The sequence below is a fragment of the Halichoerus grypus genome, chromosome X, assembly GCF_964656455.1.
Source record: "Halichoerus grypus chromosome X, mHalGry1.hap1.1, whole genome shotgun sequence".
NCBI classification, from domain to species: Eukaryota; Metazoa; Chordata; class Mammalia; order Carnivora; family Phocidae; genus Halichoerus; species Halichoerus grypus.
This window is the reverse complement of record NC_135727.1, coordinates 99,298,587-99,315,388: the sequence shown is the minus strand read 5'-3', so window position 1 is coordinate 99,315,388 and position 16,802 is coordinate 99,298,587. Positions and strand designations below refer to the sequence as shown.

General features: G+C 41.0%; 2 protein-coding genes across 4 annotated transcripts in view; one reads left to right on the top strand and one right to left on the bottom strand.

The window, feature by feature from the left end:
* The window catches only part of SYTL5 (synaptotagmin like 5), a 290,114-nt gene that overhangs the window by 272,155 nt on the left and 1,157 nt on the right, over positions 1 to 16,802 (top strand). The window lies entirely within an intron of this gene.
* The window catches only part of SRPX (sushi repeat containing protein X-linked), a 155,740-nt gene continuing 140,588 nt past the window's right edge, over positions 1,651 to 16,802 (bottom strand). For all 3 annotated transcript variants that reach the window (XM_078065212.1, XM_036088271.2, XM_078065211.1), the window contains one exon: positions 1,651 to 2,203. In XM_078065212.1, coding sequence (XP_077921338.1) covers positions 2,020 to 2,203 — 184 coding nt within the window. In that variant the 3' untranslated portion in view covers positions 1,651 to 2,019. The remainder of the gene's footprint in view (positions 2,204 to 16,802) is intronic.

Sequence of the window (16,802 nt, the reverse complement as noted above, 5' to 3'; positions counted from 1 at the left end):
AAGGGTCCTGGGGTGCCCTATAATGCAATCCCGCCTGGTCACCAGATTCAGGCACTCTAGGGGTGTCCCATGTCATGTTTGCATCCTCCTCTTGTGGCTGAGCCCTGATTGCCTCCAGCCCAGCTGTCTGCAGTAAGCTGCTTTGCCTGCTCTGAATGCATTGGGCAGGGTTGCCCCCTGTGCTGTTGAGAGGTCTGGCTACCCTCACCACAGGCGCCTTCGTGGGCAAGGACAGCAGTCAGCCTAGCTGTGTGCAGGTAGCCTTTCTGATATAGCTGCAGGTGCACCAAAGGGCAGGGTGTGCTCCATGAACAGAGAGCTGAAAGGTCTGGAGCTGTGAGTGTGCTGGTGTGGGAGCAGCAATCCCACTGAGGGGGGGGGTGCCAGTCCTGGCCAGGGCCGCCTGCCAAGTGAGGCAGGGCAGGAGTCACTTCGGGAGCAGGCAGGTTGAATCGGGTGGTTGCACATGAGATGGCCAGGTTGGAAGCATGCCATGCTAACGAGAGATGGACAGTGTTAGAAGTAGCTCCCGGAAGCATCTGGCTGTCTCGGCTGGGGAAGCACAAGAAAAATGGCGCCCACCAGTCCTTCTGTTCCCAGAGGAATCTCCTGCAGATCTCGGCTCCTCTGACAGATGTTCTGAGATTAGTTGATAAATCTCCTTCATGTATACCCCAGGCGCTTATCAAACTGCTTCTGTGCTGTGTCTTGGGCCGTTACTTAGTATGCTGGCTCTTTAAGGGCAGGAACTCAGTTTCCTATCATCACCCTTGGGCTCTTCCAGAATTAAGCCCCAATAGTTTCCACAGCCAGACATTATGGGGAATTGTGTTCCCACTGCCAGGGGTACCTGGTGTGGGGTCTGATTGTCTTGCTTTTCCATGTTTGTGATGCCCCTCTTCTTTGCAGTTAGTTAGTTGTGCCAGGGGTTTGGTTCCCAACCCCATCTCCACTCCTCTTACCCTTTTTGACATGGCCTTCTCTCCATGACTAGCTATAGAAGATCGGTTCTGCCAGTCTTCAGGTAAGTGTCAGTTAGTTATATACATGTAGTTGATGCCTTGATGTGCCCATGGGATAAGGTGAGCTCAGGATCCTTCTCCTCCATCTTCCGAATGTCTGTTTACTTTGATTCTAATAGTTCAACTGGTTAGTAGTTAGGGAGCTTTCTTTTTTTGCCAGAAAGTAGTGCTATAGCGGAAGTTCTTGGTTTCTCCTATGCGAACTGACTTGCTGCTAAGGTTTTGAGTGCACACATTAAAGAGCTGTTGGGAATAAAAAGGTGGTGGCAGAGTGGGGGTAAGTATGTGTTTAGTTCTTGTGGCTTTGGGTGTGGCCTGGTAGGACTATCTTCCAGGGGAGGGTCCCAAAACATGGACTTCCAGCAACAGGGTGATGAGCCTTCTGTCTTTGGGGGAAAAACAAAAGGGGAGAATTGGTGCTTGTTTATGCTCTCACAGTTAGTTAGTGATTGAAGGCTTACCTCTTTAATTTTTGGCTTGTTGCTGTAATCAGCTACTCCACCACCTGAAAGCACAGCTCTCCCAGCTCAGCTGAGCTCCTCCTGATGAAAGAAATTACATTTTTCCATTCCTAAAGCCACTGAGCAAGTATGGCTTGTGCTTAAAACATAAAATGAGTTTTAATAAATTTGCTCCAAAATATTTTATTAAGAAGTTTTATATAAAAAACAAAATAGAAGTAAGTAAGTTATGTGTTACACTAAATAACACACTGAAAGCATGTGTATGGTTGTGGTTTCTAATTTCTCTATAAAATTAACCAGCCATGATGGAATAAAGAGAAAGAGTACATATCCTATTCACCATTTTGGGGGGTACACTTCAAAGTACAAAAAGCATCATGGTAATTTTTAAGTGCAAAGAAAGCTCATATTAAAATAGACTTTTTAAAAATTACAAATAAAAATCTGTACATCAAGGGTATTTTTATGGCCCTTCCGCGTGCATAGCACTACGTAGAACGAGAGCAGGAACTGCCGAGAGAGGCACCATCGCATCAGGTGTTACAGGTCTGGCCCATTTCAGCTTGCAGGACCATCTCCTCTTTTCTCAAGGGGAAAGTATCGATCAGGTTGAAGAGGGCCACAGGCATCACCAGGGAGACATAGCGCTCCTTGTCCATGCCATGCTTATCCACTAGCACCATACTGAAGGAATAGAGTGGGATTCGCAGCAACAACCTAGGGCAGACAAAGAGAAGACTGTCAAACCTGACTCCCAAGGGTTCTGCTGGACCAACCAGAGCGCTATAGTGACACTGTGTGCAGAGAAAGGCTTACTACCGCCGACTTACTCATCTGAAGACCCTTGCTACTCACAGTATGGTGCTTGGACTAACAGCGTCACTGGAGAATCCCATGCTCCACCCCGAACCTGCTGAATTACAATCTGAGTTACTAACAAGATCCCCAAATGAATGGTATGCACGTGAAAGGTTAAGTAGTACTGCTTCGCAACCGTCAGGAAGACACCGGGCCTGCCTCGGTGCACTATGTGCCAATAGTTACTCCAAGGTATGTACGAAAATACTAATAGATTTTTTGCATTAAATTGGAGTCAACCCAAATTTACAGACTAGGTCTGCACAACCATGTACACACTAGAACTAGGGCCATGGTTAATAGGGGTGATTTTGCCCTCTAGGGAATATCCGGCTATGTCTGGACACATTTTTTTGTTGGCACAGTGAAGGGGAATGTCTAGTCTCTAGGGAGACGTAAGCCTCCCCCAGCAAAGAATTAGCTAGCCCCAAATGCCAATAGTACTGAGGCTGAAAAACCCTGGACTAGGTGAAGCTGACTGAAGGTAAGTCTCCAAACATTGTAGTTCTGGCCCATTCTGGCTTATTCAGTAGCCAGCTCAGGACTGCACAGTTAGAGGAGATTAAGCTTGGTCTACACTCTAGGTATATTAACTTGGTTAATTTTAATTTCTGCCTCAAATAATTCCCTCCCAAAAAGTCTGACTTTTTCTACTCTACCATGCTAGAATTTATATTGTGTAAAATAATGATTTTTATATGAACAGAAACATGTTTAGATGAAATAAGCCAGAGAAAGCAACCAAGCTGATCAGCTGAGCCCATTGAAAAATAAGCCCAGTCTCTTTTTTTTGATGTAGTGTTCCATGATTCATTGTTTACGTATAACACCCAGTGCTCCATTCAGTATGTGCCCTCTTTAATACCCATCCCCAGGCTAACCCATCCCCCCACCCCCCTCCCCTCTAGAACCCTCAGTTTGTTTCTCAGAGTCTCTCATGGTTCGTCTCCTCCTCCGATCTCCCCCCCTCCATTTTTCCCTTCCTGCTTTTTTCTTATAATGTATGATTTGTTTCAGAGGTACAGGTCTGTGATTCAACAGTCTTACACACTTCACAGCGCTCACCATAGCACATACCCTCCCCAATGTCTATCACCCAGCCACCCCGTCCCTCCCACCCACCACTCCAACAAGCCTCAGTTTGTTTCCTGAGATTAAGAATTCCTCATATCAGTGCCACTCAGTCTCGATTTTACTTTTGACTTATCTAGAGGTTATGTGTAAGGCAGAATACACACTACCATCTGTATTTAAAATGAAATATTTCTCCTCCCACAAAAGGATCAAGGGAAAAATATTCATTACTCAAAATCCAAACTGACTACACTTGCTCCTGCCTTTTAAGAGAGTTTCGGGTAAGATGGGAATAATTTATATTTTATCTCAGTGGGAGGTTAAATTGCTAATCCACCGATAATGACTAGAAGGAAAAGAAAGACAACATTAAAATACCTCTACCAGGTCTCCTGAGACGTAAGAGGGAAGCTCAGGAGTAGCTGACTGAGAAATGCATCAATGGAATGTTTGTAGACCACGAAGTGGGGCAAAATGGAGATAAACTGCGCTGCATCTTTAAAGAGAGGAGTATTTAGGTTTTTCTGGGGGAGAGGGGGATGTCCTAGGGCAGAAGGGTCCCAGAAAACAAGCGCAGAAAAGAAAGCCGGTCTGGAAGGAGAAAAAGGCCAAGCAATGTTGTGGCGGTTGGAGCCTGTGGGTTGCCTGGGGGGCAGCCAATGAGGGACTGGAGCATTTGCTGTTATAGTGCTTCTGAGGCTAGGATGGAAATCTCCCATGGTGTCGCCATCTGCTCCACACACATTCCTCATGTGAGCCTTGTGCCTTGACTGACAGAATATAAAGAGGAAAAACGACCATGGGAAGAAATGAGTGTTCAGGCCAGCAGGCTATCAACAGTCACTGGAGTGTATCCCACCATGGCCAAGAGAACACAGAAATCTTGGGGATGGATGATGGGACACCCCACAGGTTGAGGGGGTGGTGCCAGCAGTGTGTTAGAGTTACATAAATGCCTGTCATCAGATTGGAATGAGCTCTTCCTGGAGTATCTTCTAGAAAACTCTGCAGACTCAAAAAATAATACGGGATGTTCTGTTTCAAGATGGCAAAGGAAGAATATCCTGAACTCCCCTCCTCCCATGGACACAAGAAATTTACAACTACATATGGAACAATTTCTTCTGAAAAAACACCTGAGACCAGGCAGAGTGACTACTACATTTAAGGAAATGAGAACAAAGCCACATCCAAGCAGGTATGAAAAGCTGAGATTCAGTCTCAGCAAAAAATCCACATGCCCAGCACAGTAATACCAATCAGGAGGGAGCTGAAAACCTGGAGCTTTTCCCCGAGGATCAGAGTATTTCCACCCCTCTTGGGGAACCCTGTCTTGAGATCTGCACATGAGAGAGCTCTCCCCAAATGGCTAGCTTTGAAAACTAATAGGGCTGAAGCACATGCGACGCACAGGTCTGTGGTAAACTGAGAAATGGTGCTTACAGGGCTCAACATGCAAACTCACCCCAAAGTGCAACCCAGAAGCAGCCATTTGAAAAACACCCAGACATCAGGTGAGAGAGGCTCCTGACTGGGGGGCAGGGGCCTGAGGGAGAGTCTCCAGGGACAGAGGTTCATGGGTGCCATTTTCACACTCCACCTCTGTCTTGCTAAGAGAGATGGCTTCCACTAGCCTTTTCTTAGTTTTGGCCTTTGGGCTACTTCGTTATACTCCAGCCAGCAGGTGCCATCTTTGTGCTATCCTGCCTTCTAAAGCTGGTGGGCACTGTCTCTCTCCATCCATTCCTTGCTCCCCGTCATGCACACTCAAGCTCTCTTGCTTCCAGTCTGTCCATCATGCTCACTTTCCCTCCAGCTCTGTCCATCTCTCTCTTCCCCAGCTCTCACATGCACTCCCTGTCACACTAGTCTTCTCTCCATCTGTCCTTTGCACACTTGTTCCCCATTTCTCTCTCCCTTTCCCTCTCCTTCTCTGTGTGTGTCCATCTCTTGCTTTGTCTGTGTGTGTCTCCTATGCTCCATCCCCCTCTCCCTTTTATCCTTCTCTTTCTCTCGCCCTGTTTCTGTGTATGTGTTGGTGTGTCTTTCTACCTCTTTATCTCTCCCCATGTAGGTCTCGGTCTTTCTGCCCTCTCTTCCTCTCGCTCCTCTTTTTTCCCCTACCCCTCTCTACATCCCTCTCACTCCATCTCTGTCCATGTCTCTTTCTCTGTCTCTGTGTCCATCTCCCCCACTCTGTCTCTCTCATTCTTCTCCCCCATATCACCCTACCCCCCCATTTGTGTGTGTCTCTCTCTTTGCTCCTGTCCCCTCTTTACCCCCACCTCCCTCTATCCTTTTCCTCTTTCTAACCATCTCCTTACAATTATTTGTGTCTTGGTCTCTCCCTGTGTGTGTCCCTCTCTTCTTTGCTCTGTCCCCCTCCCTCTCTGTCTCTCTTTATCCCTTTTTCAGTGAGTACCATCCTTTGCACTCTCCCTTTGCTTCACTCAAGCTGGTGGGCCCCATCTTCACACTCTCCATCTGCCTCCCTACAGCTCACTAGTATTTTCCAGAAAGGAGTGTACACCTTTTCTGGTTCCCTGATACTCACCACTGATGCTGCTGCCAGGACACTTCTATATCATCTGGCTCTTGGGCCAGTGTTGCTTACACCTATAGGTCCTACAAGATGGTAACCAACAGGAAAAAGTTCTTAAACAGCTACCACCTTCAGGAGACAGCAGTTAGTTCAGACCCAGGAGTTCAGTCTTTCTGTGAAAGAGGTCTGTTAGCTTATCATCATAGCTACAGCACGTGGGGTGGGCTTTTCATTAAATATACATCTAGGGACTGACTGTAAACCTTTCAGAGACCTTGGAGGGGAGATGCTATCTCTGTACTCTCCCTCTGCTGCTCTCCAGAGTACTAGCAGCTATGGGAGGGGACCTCACATAGTTTTTTACATCTGGTGCCATGGTTTTTGTGGATGCCACACAGAGGATACCCCTTGATCACCTGGTTCTAGTGGCCAAAAAGACTTAACATTCCTGGATGCCACCAGACTGTAACAATCAAGAAGACAGTTCTTGGTAGGCTATCACCTCTGGGGCACTGCACAGACAGATTAAAACAGATCCCATCTTTCTGTGAAAAATTCCTATTTCCTTATCCTGGAGCTTCATCCTGAGGGGCAGGCTTCAGCTTTAGCACACATCTAGGAACCTATATGTCCTAGAAAAGAGCTTATTCACTTGTCTGAGGTCCCAATTTTTGTGACTGCCACCCAGGGGACACCTCCCGATCACGCAGCTCAGATGACCAGTGGAGCTAACATTCACAGTCCCACAGCACTATATGTATATTTGCATCCTTAACAGCTGCTGGTTGGGGGTCTGGCTTCCAATGAGCCTGAATCTAAGTGCTAAGATTCTCACTGTTGGTACACGGATACATACTGGCACACTCTCAAATATTGGAAGCTACTGAAAATAAAATAGTCTGCTTAGAGAATCAGAAAGGTTTGAGAGAACCAAAAGCTCGGGCACAGATGACCAATAAAGATCATCTCCTATATAAGACCACCATTTCAACATTGGGAGAAGTGGCTGTTTCATCTAATGCAACAGAAGAATATGCTCCGAACAACATAGCAAGATCAAGCCTTGGAAAATAAACCTTAATAAAATGGAGAAAAGTAATCTACCTGATAAAGAGTTCAAAGTAATGATCATAAAAATGCTCACTGAACTCGGAAAAAGAATGGTTTAGTACAGTGAGAACTTCAAAAAAGAAAATATAAGTACCAAACAGAAGGCACAGACCCAAAGAATTCAATAACCGAATTTAAAAATATGTAAGAGGAATTCAACAAACTAAATGAAGCAGAAGAAATAATCAGTGAGCTCAAAGACAGGGCAGAAGAATTTTAAATTTTTCTTTGTGCTGCTCTGAATGGGTAAACAATGAAAATAGCTTAAAGGACATATGGAACAACAGAAAACAGACTAACATTTGCATATAATATGGTTCCATTAGACTATCAGCATCTATTTTCAACAGAAACTTTGCAGGCAAAAGGGAGTGGCAGGATACATTCAAAGTGTTCAAAGAAAACAGCTTCCAACCAAGAATATTCTATTCAACAAAATTATTCAGAATTGAAGGAGACATAGTTTTGCAGACAAGCTAAAGGAGTTCACCCCCACTAAACCACCCTTACAAGAAATGGTAAAGGAACTTCTTTATGCTGAAAAGAATGGGCACTAATTAGTAACAAGAAAATATATGAAAGTATACATCTCATTGGTAAAGGTAAATATATAGTAAAGGTAGTGGATTTATCACATAAAGTTAGTATAAAAGGTGTAAATACGTAAGTAGTAAAAATAACTATAACTACAGTAAGTTAAGGGATACACAAGATAAAAAGATGTAGTTGTGACATCAAAAACATAAAACATAGTCTTTGGGTAAATACCTAGTAGGGCAATTGCTGGATCAGAGGGGAGTTCTATTTTTAACTTTTTGAGGAACCTCCATAGTGTTTTCCACAGTGGTTGTACCAGTTTGCATTCTCCCCCAACAGTGCACAAAGGTTCCCCTTTCTCCACATCCTCAATACCTGTTGTTTGTGTTGACTTTAGCGATTCTGACGGGTGTGAGGTGATATCTTACTGTGGTTTTGATTTGCATTTTTCTGATGATGAGTAGTGTTGAACATCTTTTCATGTGTCTATTGGCCACCTGTAGGTCTTCTCTGGGTAGGGAGAAGTGTACATTTTAAAATTGTTTTTTGAGTGTTGAGTTGCATAAGCTCTTTGGATATTTTGGATACTTACTCTTTATCAGATATGTCATTTGCAAATACCTTCTCCCATTCAGTAGGCTGCCTTTTAGTTTTGCTGATGGTTTCCTTCACTGTGCAGAAGCTTTTTATTTTGATGAAGTCCCAATAGTTTATTTTTGTTTTTGTTTCCCTTGCCTCAGGAAACATATGTAGAAGGAAGTTGCTATGGCCGATGTCAAAGAGGTTATGGTCTGTGTTCTCTAGGATTGTTATGGTTTCATGTCTCACATTTAGGTCTTTGATCCATTTTGAATTTTTGTGTATGGTGTAAGAAAGTGGTTTAGTTTCATCCTTTTACAGGTTTCTGTCCAGTTTTCCCAACACCATTTGTTGAAAAGACTATCTTTTTTTTTTCCATTGGATATTCGTTCCTGCTTTGTCAACAATTAATTGACCATATATTTGTGGGTTCTTTTCGGGGTTTTCTATTCTGTTCCATTGCTCTATGTGTCTATTTTTGTGCCAATACCATACTGTTTTGATTACTACAGCTTTGTAATATATCTTAAAGTCTGGAATTGTGATGCCTCCAGCTTTGCTTTTCTTTTCCAAGGTTGCTTTGGCTATTTGGGGTCTTTTGTGGTTCCATACAAATTTCAGGATTATCTGTTCTAGCTCTGTGAAAAATGCTGGTGGTATTTTGATAGGGATTGCATTAAATGTGTAGATTTCTTTGGGTAGTATAGACATTTTAACAGTATTTGTTCTTCCAATCCATGAGCATGGAATGTCTTTCCATTTCTTTGCATTGTCTTCAATTTCTTTCATCAGTGTTTTATAGTTTTCAGAGTACAGGTCTCTCACCTCTGGTTAGGTTTATTCCCAGGTATCTTATTTTTGGTGCAATTTTAAATAAGTTTTTCTTAATTCTCTTTCTACTGCTTCATTATTGGTGTATAGAAATACAATAGGTTTCTATACATTGATTTTGTATCCTCTGACTTTACTGAATTCATTTATCAGTTCTGCCAGTTTTTTGGTGGAGTCTTTCAGGTTTTCTACATAGAATATCATGTCATCTGCAAATATTAAAAATTTTAATTCTTCCTTTCCAATTTGGATGCATTCTTTTTGTTGGCTGATTGCTGTGGCTAGAACTGCCAGTACTCTGTTGAATAAAAGTGGTGAGAGTGGACATCTTTGTCTTGTTCCTGACCTTAGGGAGAAAAAGCTCTCAGTTTTTCCCCATTAAGGATGATGTTCTCTGTGGTTTTTTTTACATATGGCCTTTATTATGTTGAGGTAGTTTCCCTCTAAACCTTTGTTAAGGGTTTTTTTTTTTCTGCATCAATTGAAATGATCATATGGTTCTGATCCTTTCTCTTATTGATGTGATGTATCACATTGAGTGATTTGTGAATATTAAACCATCCTTGCAACCCAGGAATAAATCCCACTTGATTGCAGTGAATGATTTTTAATGTATTGTTGGATTCAGCTTGCTTGTATTTTGTTGAGGACTTTTGTATCTATGTTCATCAGAGAAATTGGCACATACTTCTTTTTTGTGGTGTCTTTATCTGGTTTTGGTATCAGGTAATGCTGGCCTCATAGAATGAATTTGGAAGTTTTCCATTTTTTAGAATATTTTGAGAAGAATAGGTATTAACACTTCATTAAATGTTTGGTAGAATTTTCCTTTGAAGATAACTGGCCCTTGAGTTTTGTTTGTTGGGAGTTTTTTGATTACAGGCTCAATTTCTTTGCTGGTAGTCTGTTCAAGTTTTCTATTTCTTCTTGTTTCAGCTTTGGTAGGTGATAGGTTTCTTGGCATTTATCCGTGTCTTCTAGGTTGTCCAATTTGTTGGCATATAGTTGTTCATAATATTCTCTTATAACTGTATTTCTGTGGTGTTGGTTGTTATTTCTCTCCTCTCATTTGTGATTTATTTGAGTCCTTTCTTTTTTTTTTCTTGATAAGTCGGGCTAGAAGTTCATCAATTTTATTAATTTTTTCAAAGAACCAGCTCCTGGTTTCACTTACCTGTTCTATTCGTCTTTTAGTTTCTATATCATTTATTCTGATCTAATCTTTGTTCTTTTTCTAGCTCCTTTAGGTGTACCATTAGGTTGAGATTTTTCATGCTTCTTGAGGTAGGCCTGTATTGCTATGAACTTCCCATTTAGAACTGCGTTTACTGCATCCCAAAGGTTTTCGACCATTGTGTTTTCATTTTCATTTGTTTCCATGTAGTTTTTTATTTCTTCTTTGATTTCCTGGTTGACCCATTCATTGTTTAGTAGCATATTTTTTAACCTCCATGTATTGTGGTCTTTCCAGATTTTTTCTTGTGGTTGACTTCTAGTTTCATAGCATTGTGGTCAGAAAAGATGCAAGTTATGACTATGATTTTTTCATTTTGTTAAGGCTTGTTTCTGGCCTAATATGTGATCTATTCTGGAGAATGTTTAATGTGACTAGTGCCCTTTTAAAATATATAATACTTTATGTGTTAGTTTGTACTCTAGAAAAAAAAAAATCAATAAAATTCTATTTATCAACAAAATAGCTTGAGACCAAAAAAAGAAAAGAAAAGCAGTTCTAAAAGGAAAATTCATAGTGATAAATGCCTACCTCAAGTAAGAAAAAAATCTGAAATAATGTAACTTTACACCTCAACCAGAACAAGTGAAGGCCAAAACAGAAGAAAGGAAATAAAGTTCAGAGTGAAAATAAATGAAACACACAATAGAAAAGATCAATGAAAGAAGAGCTAGCTTTTTGAAAAGACGGCAATACTGATGATAAACCTTTAGCTAGATTCACAAAGAAAAAAAAAGAGGGCTCAAATAAGTAAAATCAGAAATGAAAGAGATGTTACAACTGATAATATAAGAATACAGAAAATCATAAACTACTATGAACAATTATATGCTAACAAATTAGACAACCTAGAAGAAATGTATAAAATTCTAGAAACATTTAACTTTCCCAAACTGAATCATGAAGAAATAGAGTATCTGAACACACCAATTTCTAGTAAGGCTATTGAATCAGTAATCAAAAAACTGTCCACCAAACAGAAGACCAGGTCCACATAGCTTCACTGGTGAATTATAGCAAACATTCAAAGATGATGATTAATAACAATCCTTCTCAAACCATTCCTAAAAATGGAAGAGGATGGAACGCTTCCAAGCTTATTTTATGAGGCCAGAATTTCCCTGATACCAAAACCAGATGAAGACACTACAAGACACTAGAAGAAAAGCCCAATATCCCTAATGAACATAGTTGCAAAAATCCTCAACAAAACACTAGCAAGCTGAATTCAACAATACAATAAATGGATCATTCACCATGATCAAGTGGGATTTCTTTCAGGGATGCAAGGATGGTTCAACATCTGTTCAACATGATACACCACATTTACAAAATGAAGGATAAAAAAATATACTCATCAATAGATGCAGAAAAACAATTTGCAAAACTCAATATTGTTTCTGATGAAAACTCTCAACAAAGTATAGAGGAAACAAACCTCAACATAACACAGGCTATATATGCCAAGCCCACATCTAACATCATACTTGATGTCAAAAAACTGAAGGTTTTCCAATAAGGTCAGGAACAAGACAAGGATGCCCACTCTCACCACTATTATTTAACATAGTATTAGAAATCCTCCCCACAGCAGTTAGGAAAGGAAAATAAATCAAAGGCATCCAAATTGGAAAGGAAGTATTAAAGCTGTCACTATTTACAGAGGACATATTATATACAGAAACAGAAAATCCTAAAGATTGCACCAATAAAGTGTTAGAATACATGAATTCAGGAATGTTACAGGATGCAAAATCAAGATGCAAAAATCTTTTGCATTTCTCTACACTAATAATGAAGTATCAGAAAGAAAATTAAGAAAACAAGCACTTTCACAATTGCATGAAAATGAATAAAATACGTAGGAATACATTCAAGGACGTTAAAGACCTGAACACTGAAATCTTTAAGACACGGATGAATGAAATTGAAGAAAAGACACAGAAAAAAAAAGATATTCCATGCTCATGAATTGGGATATTGTTAAAATGTCCATACTACCCAAAGCAATATACAGATGCAATCCCTATCAAAATTCTAATTGTATTTTTCACAGAAACAGAACCAAAAAAATCGTTACATCTGTATGGAAGCACAAAAGATGCTGACTAGCTAAAACAATTTTGAGAAAGAACAAAGCTGGAGGCAATATGTGCCTTGATTTCAAACTATATTACAAAACCAATCAAAACAGTATGGTACGGTCATAAAATCAGACACAGGTCAGTGTAACAGAATAGGGAGCCCAGAACTACACCCACACACATATGGTCAATTAGTTTATGACAAAAGAGCCAAGACTTTACAATGGGGAAAGGACAATTCCTTCAATAAATATTTTCGGGAAAACTGGACCACTATCATACACTACATACAAAAATAAACTAAAAAATGCCTTAAAGACTTGAATGTAAGACCTAAAACCCTAACATATAGGAGAATATATAGTCAGTAAATCCATCATCACCGTGATGCTTTTTTGGATTTGACACCAAAAGTAGAGGCAACAAAAGCAAAAATAAGCAAGTGGGAATACATCAAATTAAAAAGTTTCTGCATAGGCAATTATCAACAAAATGAAAAAGCAACCTACTGAATTAGACAAAGTATTTGCAACTCATACCTGAGAAGAGACTAATATCCAAAATATATAAAGAGCTCATACAACTCAGTAACAAAACAAACACAAAATAAAAAATGGGCAGAGGAATTGCATAGATGTTTTCCCACAGAAGACATACACATGGCCATCAAATACATAGCTGTTAACAGGTCCCAGAGCATTCAATTAGGAATATCCTGGTTTATTTTTTTCTTAAATCACTTCACCACCAAAAAAAGAAAAAAAGAGAGAGAGAAAGAAAAAAGAAAATGTGCTGAACATCACTAATCAGAGAAGTGGAAATCAAAACCACAGGGAAATAACACCTCACTCCTGTTAGAATGGCTATTATCAGAAAGACAAAAAGTATGTGTTGGTGGGGGCGCCTGGGTGGTACAGTCAGTTAAGCATCTGACTCTTGGTTTTGGCTCCAGTCATAATCTCAGGGTCATGAGATTGAGCCCCGCATCATGCTCTGCACTCAGCTGGGAATCTGCTTAAGACTCTATCCCTCTCCTTGTCCTCTCCCCCTTCCCCCCCCACCACTCCCCTCTCAAATTAATTTTTTTTAATATCTTATTTATTTGACAGAGAAAGAGAGCGCAAGAGAGGGGACATAAGCAGGGGGAGTGGGAGAGGGAGAAGCAGGCTTCCCGTGGATCAGGGAGCCCGATGCGGGGCTCGATCCCAGGACCCTGGGATCATGACCTGAGCCGAAGGCAGACGCTTAACGACTGAGCCACCCAGGTGCCCCTCAAATTAATAAATCTTTTTTTTTTTAAGATTTTATTTATTTATTCATGAGAGAGAGAGAGAGAGAGAGGCAGAGGGAGAAGCAGGCTCCCCGCAGAGCAGGGAGCCCAATGCAGGACTCGATCCCAGGACCCTGAGATCATGACCTGAGCCAAAGGCAGACACTTAACCATCTGAGCCACCCAGGTGCCCTCAAATTAATAAATCTTGAAGAAAAAAAAAGCATTAGTGAGGATGTGGAGAAAGGGAACACTTGGGCACTGTTGGTGACAATGTATATTGGTGCAGTCATTTTGGAAAACAGTATGGATATTCCTCAAAAAAAATTAGTAAGTATATGATTGTCCAAACTCCACTTTTGGGGGTTTATCTGAAGAAAATAAAAAAAAAAAACTTGAAAAGGTATATGCACCCTCATCTTTACTCCAGCATTATGTACAATAGCCAAGAGATGGAAACAATGTAAGTGTCCATCAATGGGCAAATGGATAAAGTATATTTGGTATGAAAAGGACAATGGACTTTTTCATACCAAATATACTTGAAGCATAATAGTTCACTAAATCTGTTTCAGACTATGGAGAATTTGTATAATAGGATCTACTGCGCAACAGAAACCAGAAATTGCTATCAATGGAAAATTTGAAAAATAAAAAATACATGGTGTACACACACACACACACACACACTAGAACATTATTCAGCCATATAAAAGAATAAAATGTTGCCATTTGTGACAATATGGATGGACCTTATGGACATTATCCTAAGTGAAATAAATCAGAGGACAAATACCATGTGATATAACCTATATGCAGAATCTAAAACCACAAACAAGAAAACAAAAAAACAAACTCATAGATACAAAGGACAAATTAGTGGTTACCAGAGGCAGGGGGTTAGGGGTGGGTAAAATGTGTGAAGGGGGTCAAAAGGTAGAAACTTCTAGATCGAAAATAAATCATGAGAATTAATGTGCAGCATGGCAGTTATAGTTAATAAACTACATCACATATTTGAAAGTAGCTAAGAGTAAATCTTAAAATTTCACAAGGAAAAAATGTAGCTACATATGGTGATGGATGTTAACCAGACTTAGCATGATGATCATTTTGCAATAAGTACAAATAATGAATCATTATGTTGTATACTTGTATAGGGTCAATTATACCTCAAAAATAATATGGATATAAAAATAATGGCATCCTTTGTCCCTATCACCCTTGTAATTGCTGGAAAGTTACTCTAGGGAACATGAATTTGCCCATACCTTCATGCCTTAAAAAACATCAGAGTTGGGGCACCTGGGTGGCTCAGTTGATTAGGAATCCAATTCTTGGTTTCGGCTCAGGTCATGATCTTAGGGTCCTGGGATCAAGCCCCGCATCGGGTTCCACGCTCAGTAGGGAGTCTGCTTGAGCTTCTGTCCTCTCTGTGCCTCTCCCCCCACATGCGCATGCTCATGCTCTCTCTAAAATAAATCTTGGGGCTCCTGGGTGGCTCAGTCGTTAAGCGTCTGCCTTCAGCTCAGGTCATGATCCCAGGGTCCTGGGATCAAGCCCCGCATCGGGCTCCCTGCTCTGCGGGGAGCCTGCTTATCCCTCTCCCACTTCCCCTGCTTATGTTCCCTCTCTCACTGTGTCTCTCTCTGTCAAATAAAATCTTTAAAAAAATTAAATTAAATAAATCTTTAAAAAAGAACACCTGAGACGGGGCACCTGGGTGGCTCAGTCAGTTAAGCGGCTGCCTTCAGCTCAGGTCATGATCCCAGAGTCCTGGGATCGAGCCCCGCATCAGGCTCCCTGCTCAGTGGGAAGCCTGCTTCTCCCTCTGCCTGCCACTTCCCCTGCTTGTGCTCTCTGTCAAATAAATAAAATATTTTATAAATAAACAAACACGTGAGAGTGAGAAAACAGGGAGGTGGGAACTTTGCAACACCAGGCATTGCTGCTGCCTGTTAATTGTTTTATCATGGCTTCAGTGCCATTTGAAAATAGTACTCTAACCAGACAAGAGAAGTTTTAGATTCTCCAGGCATTCTGCATCTCCTGTTCTTTCATGCTTTCCATTCTTTGCTTAAATTGGCTCTTTTCATCTGCACTAGACTCTAGGGTGAATTCAAAGGGAAAAAGATAAAACATCCATCTGCCAAGTCCCTTATTCCTCACTGATAGGTCTGATAAAGGGGTCATGTGGCCTGACACTGAATCCATTAAGTAATTCATGGACAGATCATCTCTGCGTGACATCTACCTGGACTATCTTCTGGCTACCCAGTAATGATTGACCCTCTTTTTATAGGCTGCTTTGCAAAATTTCCACTTCAAAGTTGTGAAGTCTTTGGTAAAACACTAGGCCAGTGGTTCTCACAGTGTGAGCCCCAGACCACCAGCTTCGGCCACACATGGGAACATGCCTGAAGTGCCAGTTCTCAGGCCCCAGCCTAGACCTACTGAAGCAGACGCTGTGGGGGTGGGGCCCAAATTCTATGTTTTAACAATGTTCCAGGCAATTCTGAGGCTGCTCAGGTTTGAGAGGCACTGAGTAATTCATGTATGCAACTTCTTTGTTGCTTTGGTCATCCCCAGCCTGCAGAGGTCTATAGTCACCCCAACATCTACAACTTGAGTGATAGAAGTTTTTGTCTTAAATCAGATTTTTCTGTTCTTCAAATTTCAATAGTTTAAAATCACATCACATCAAAATTTTATCAAGATTCCCTATTTATCTGTAATCCAAAGACTAACATTTAGCAGATTCTGTGACAGGTTTTTAAAAAATCATGAGTGCAGGGTATGAGCAGATAGGTCTAAATTACCAACAGCTTCAAACACAGACGTTGAGAATTTTTGTTAGACATTTTCAGATGTCAACATAGTCCTCTCCTGAGTTTTGCTGTTTTCAACTTGAAAGAAGTGTAAATACACTCTTAGAGGCTACTCTCACCCCTGGAAATAGTAAATCTGTTTCAGTTTCCAATCATTTCCTCCACTTACTTAGCTCCAACATGCTGCCAGGCACTGTGCTAGGTATTGGATAGCAAATGTTGAGGAGATCTGGTGGTGACCTCAAAAGTGTCACCTCTAGAGAGGTGCTCGCAAATGCGACAGGACCAAAAAATGTATATATAAAAGCTTATGAGTATACCCAGCTTTCTCCCTCTTTCAGCCAACTAAAGGTAATTGAGGCATCCTCA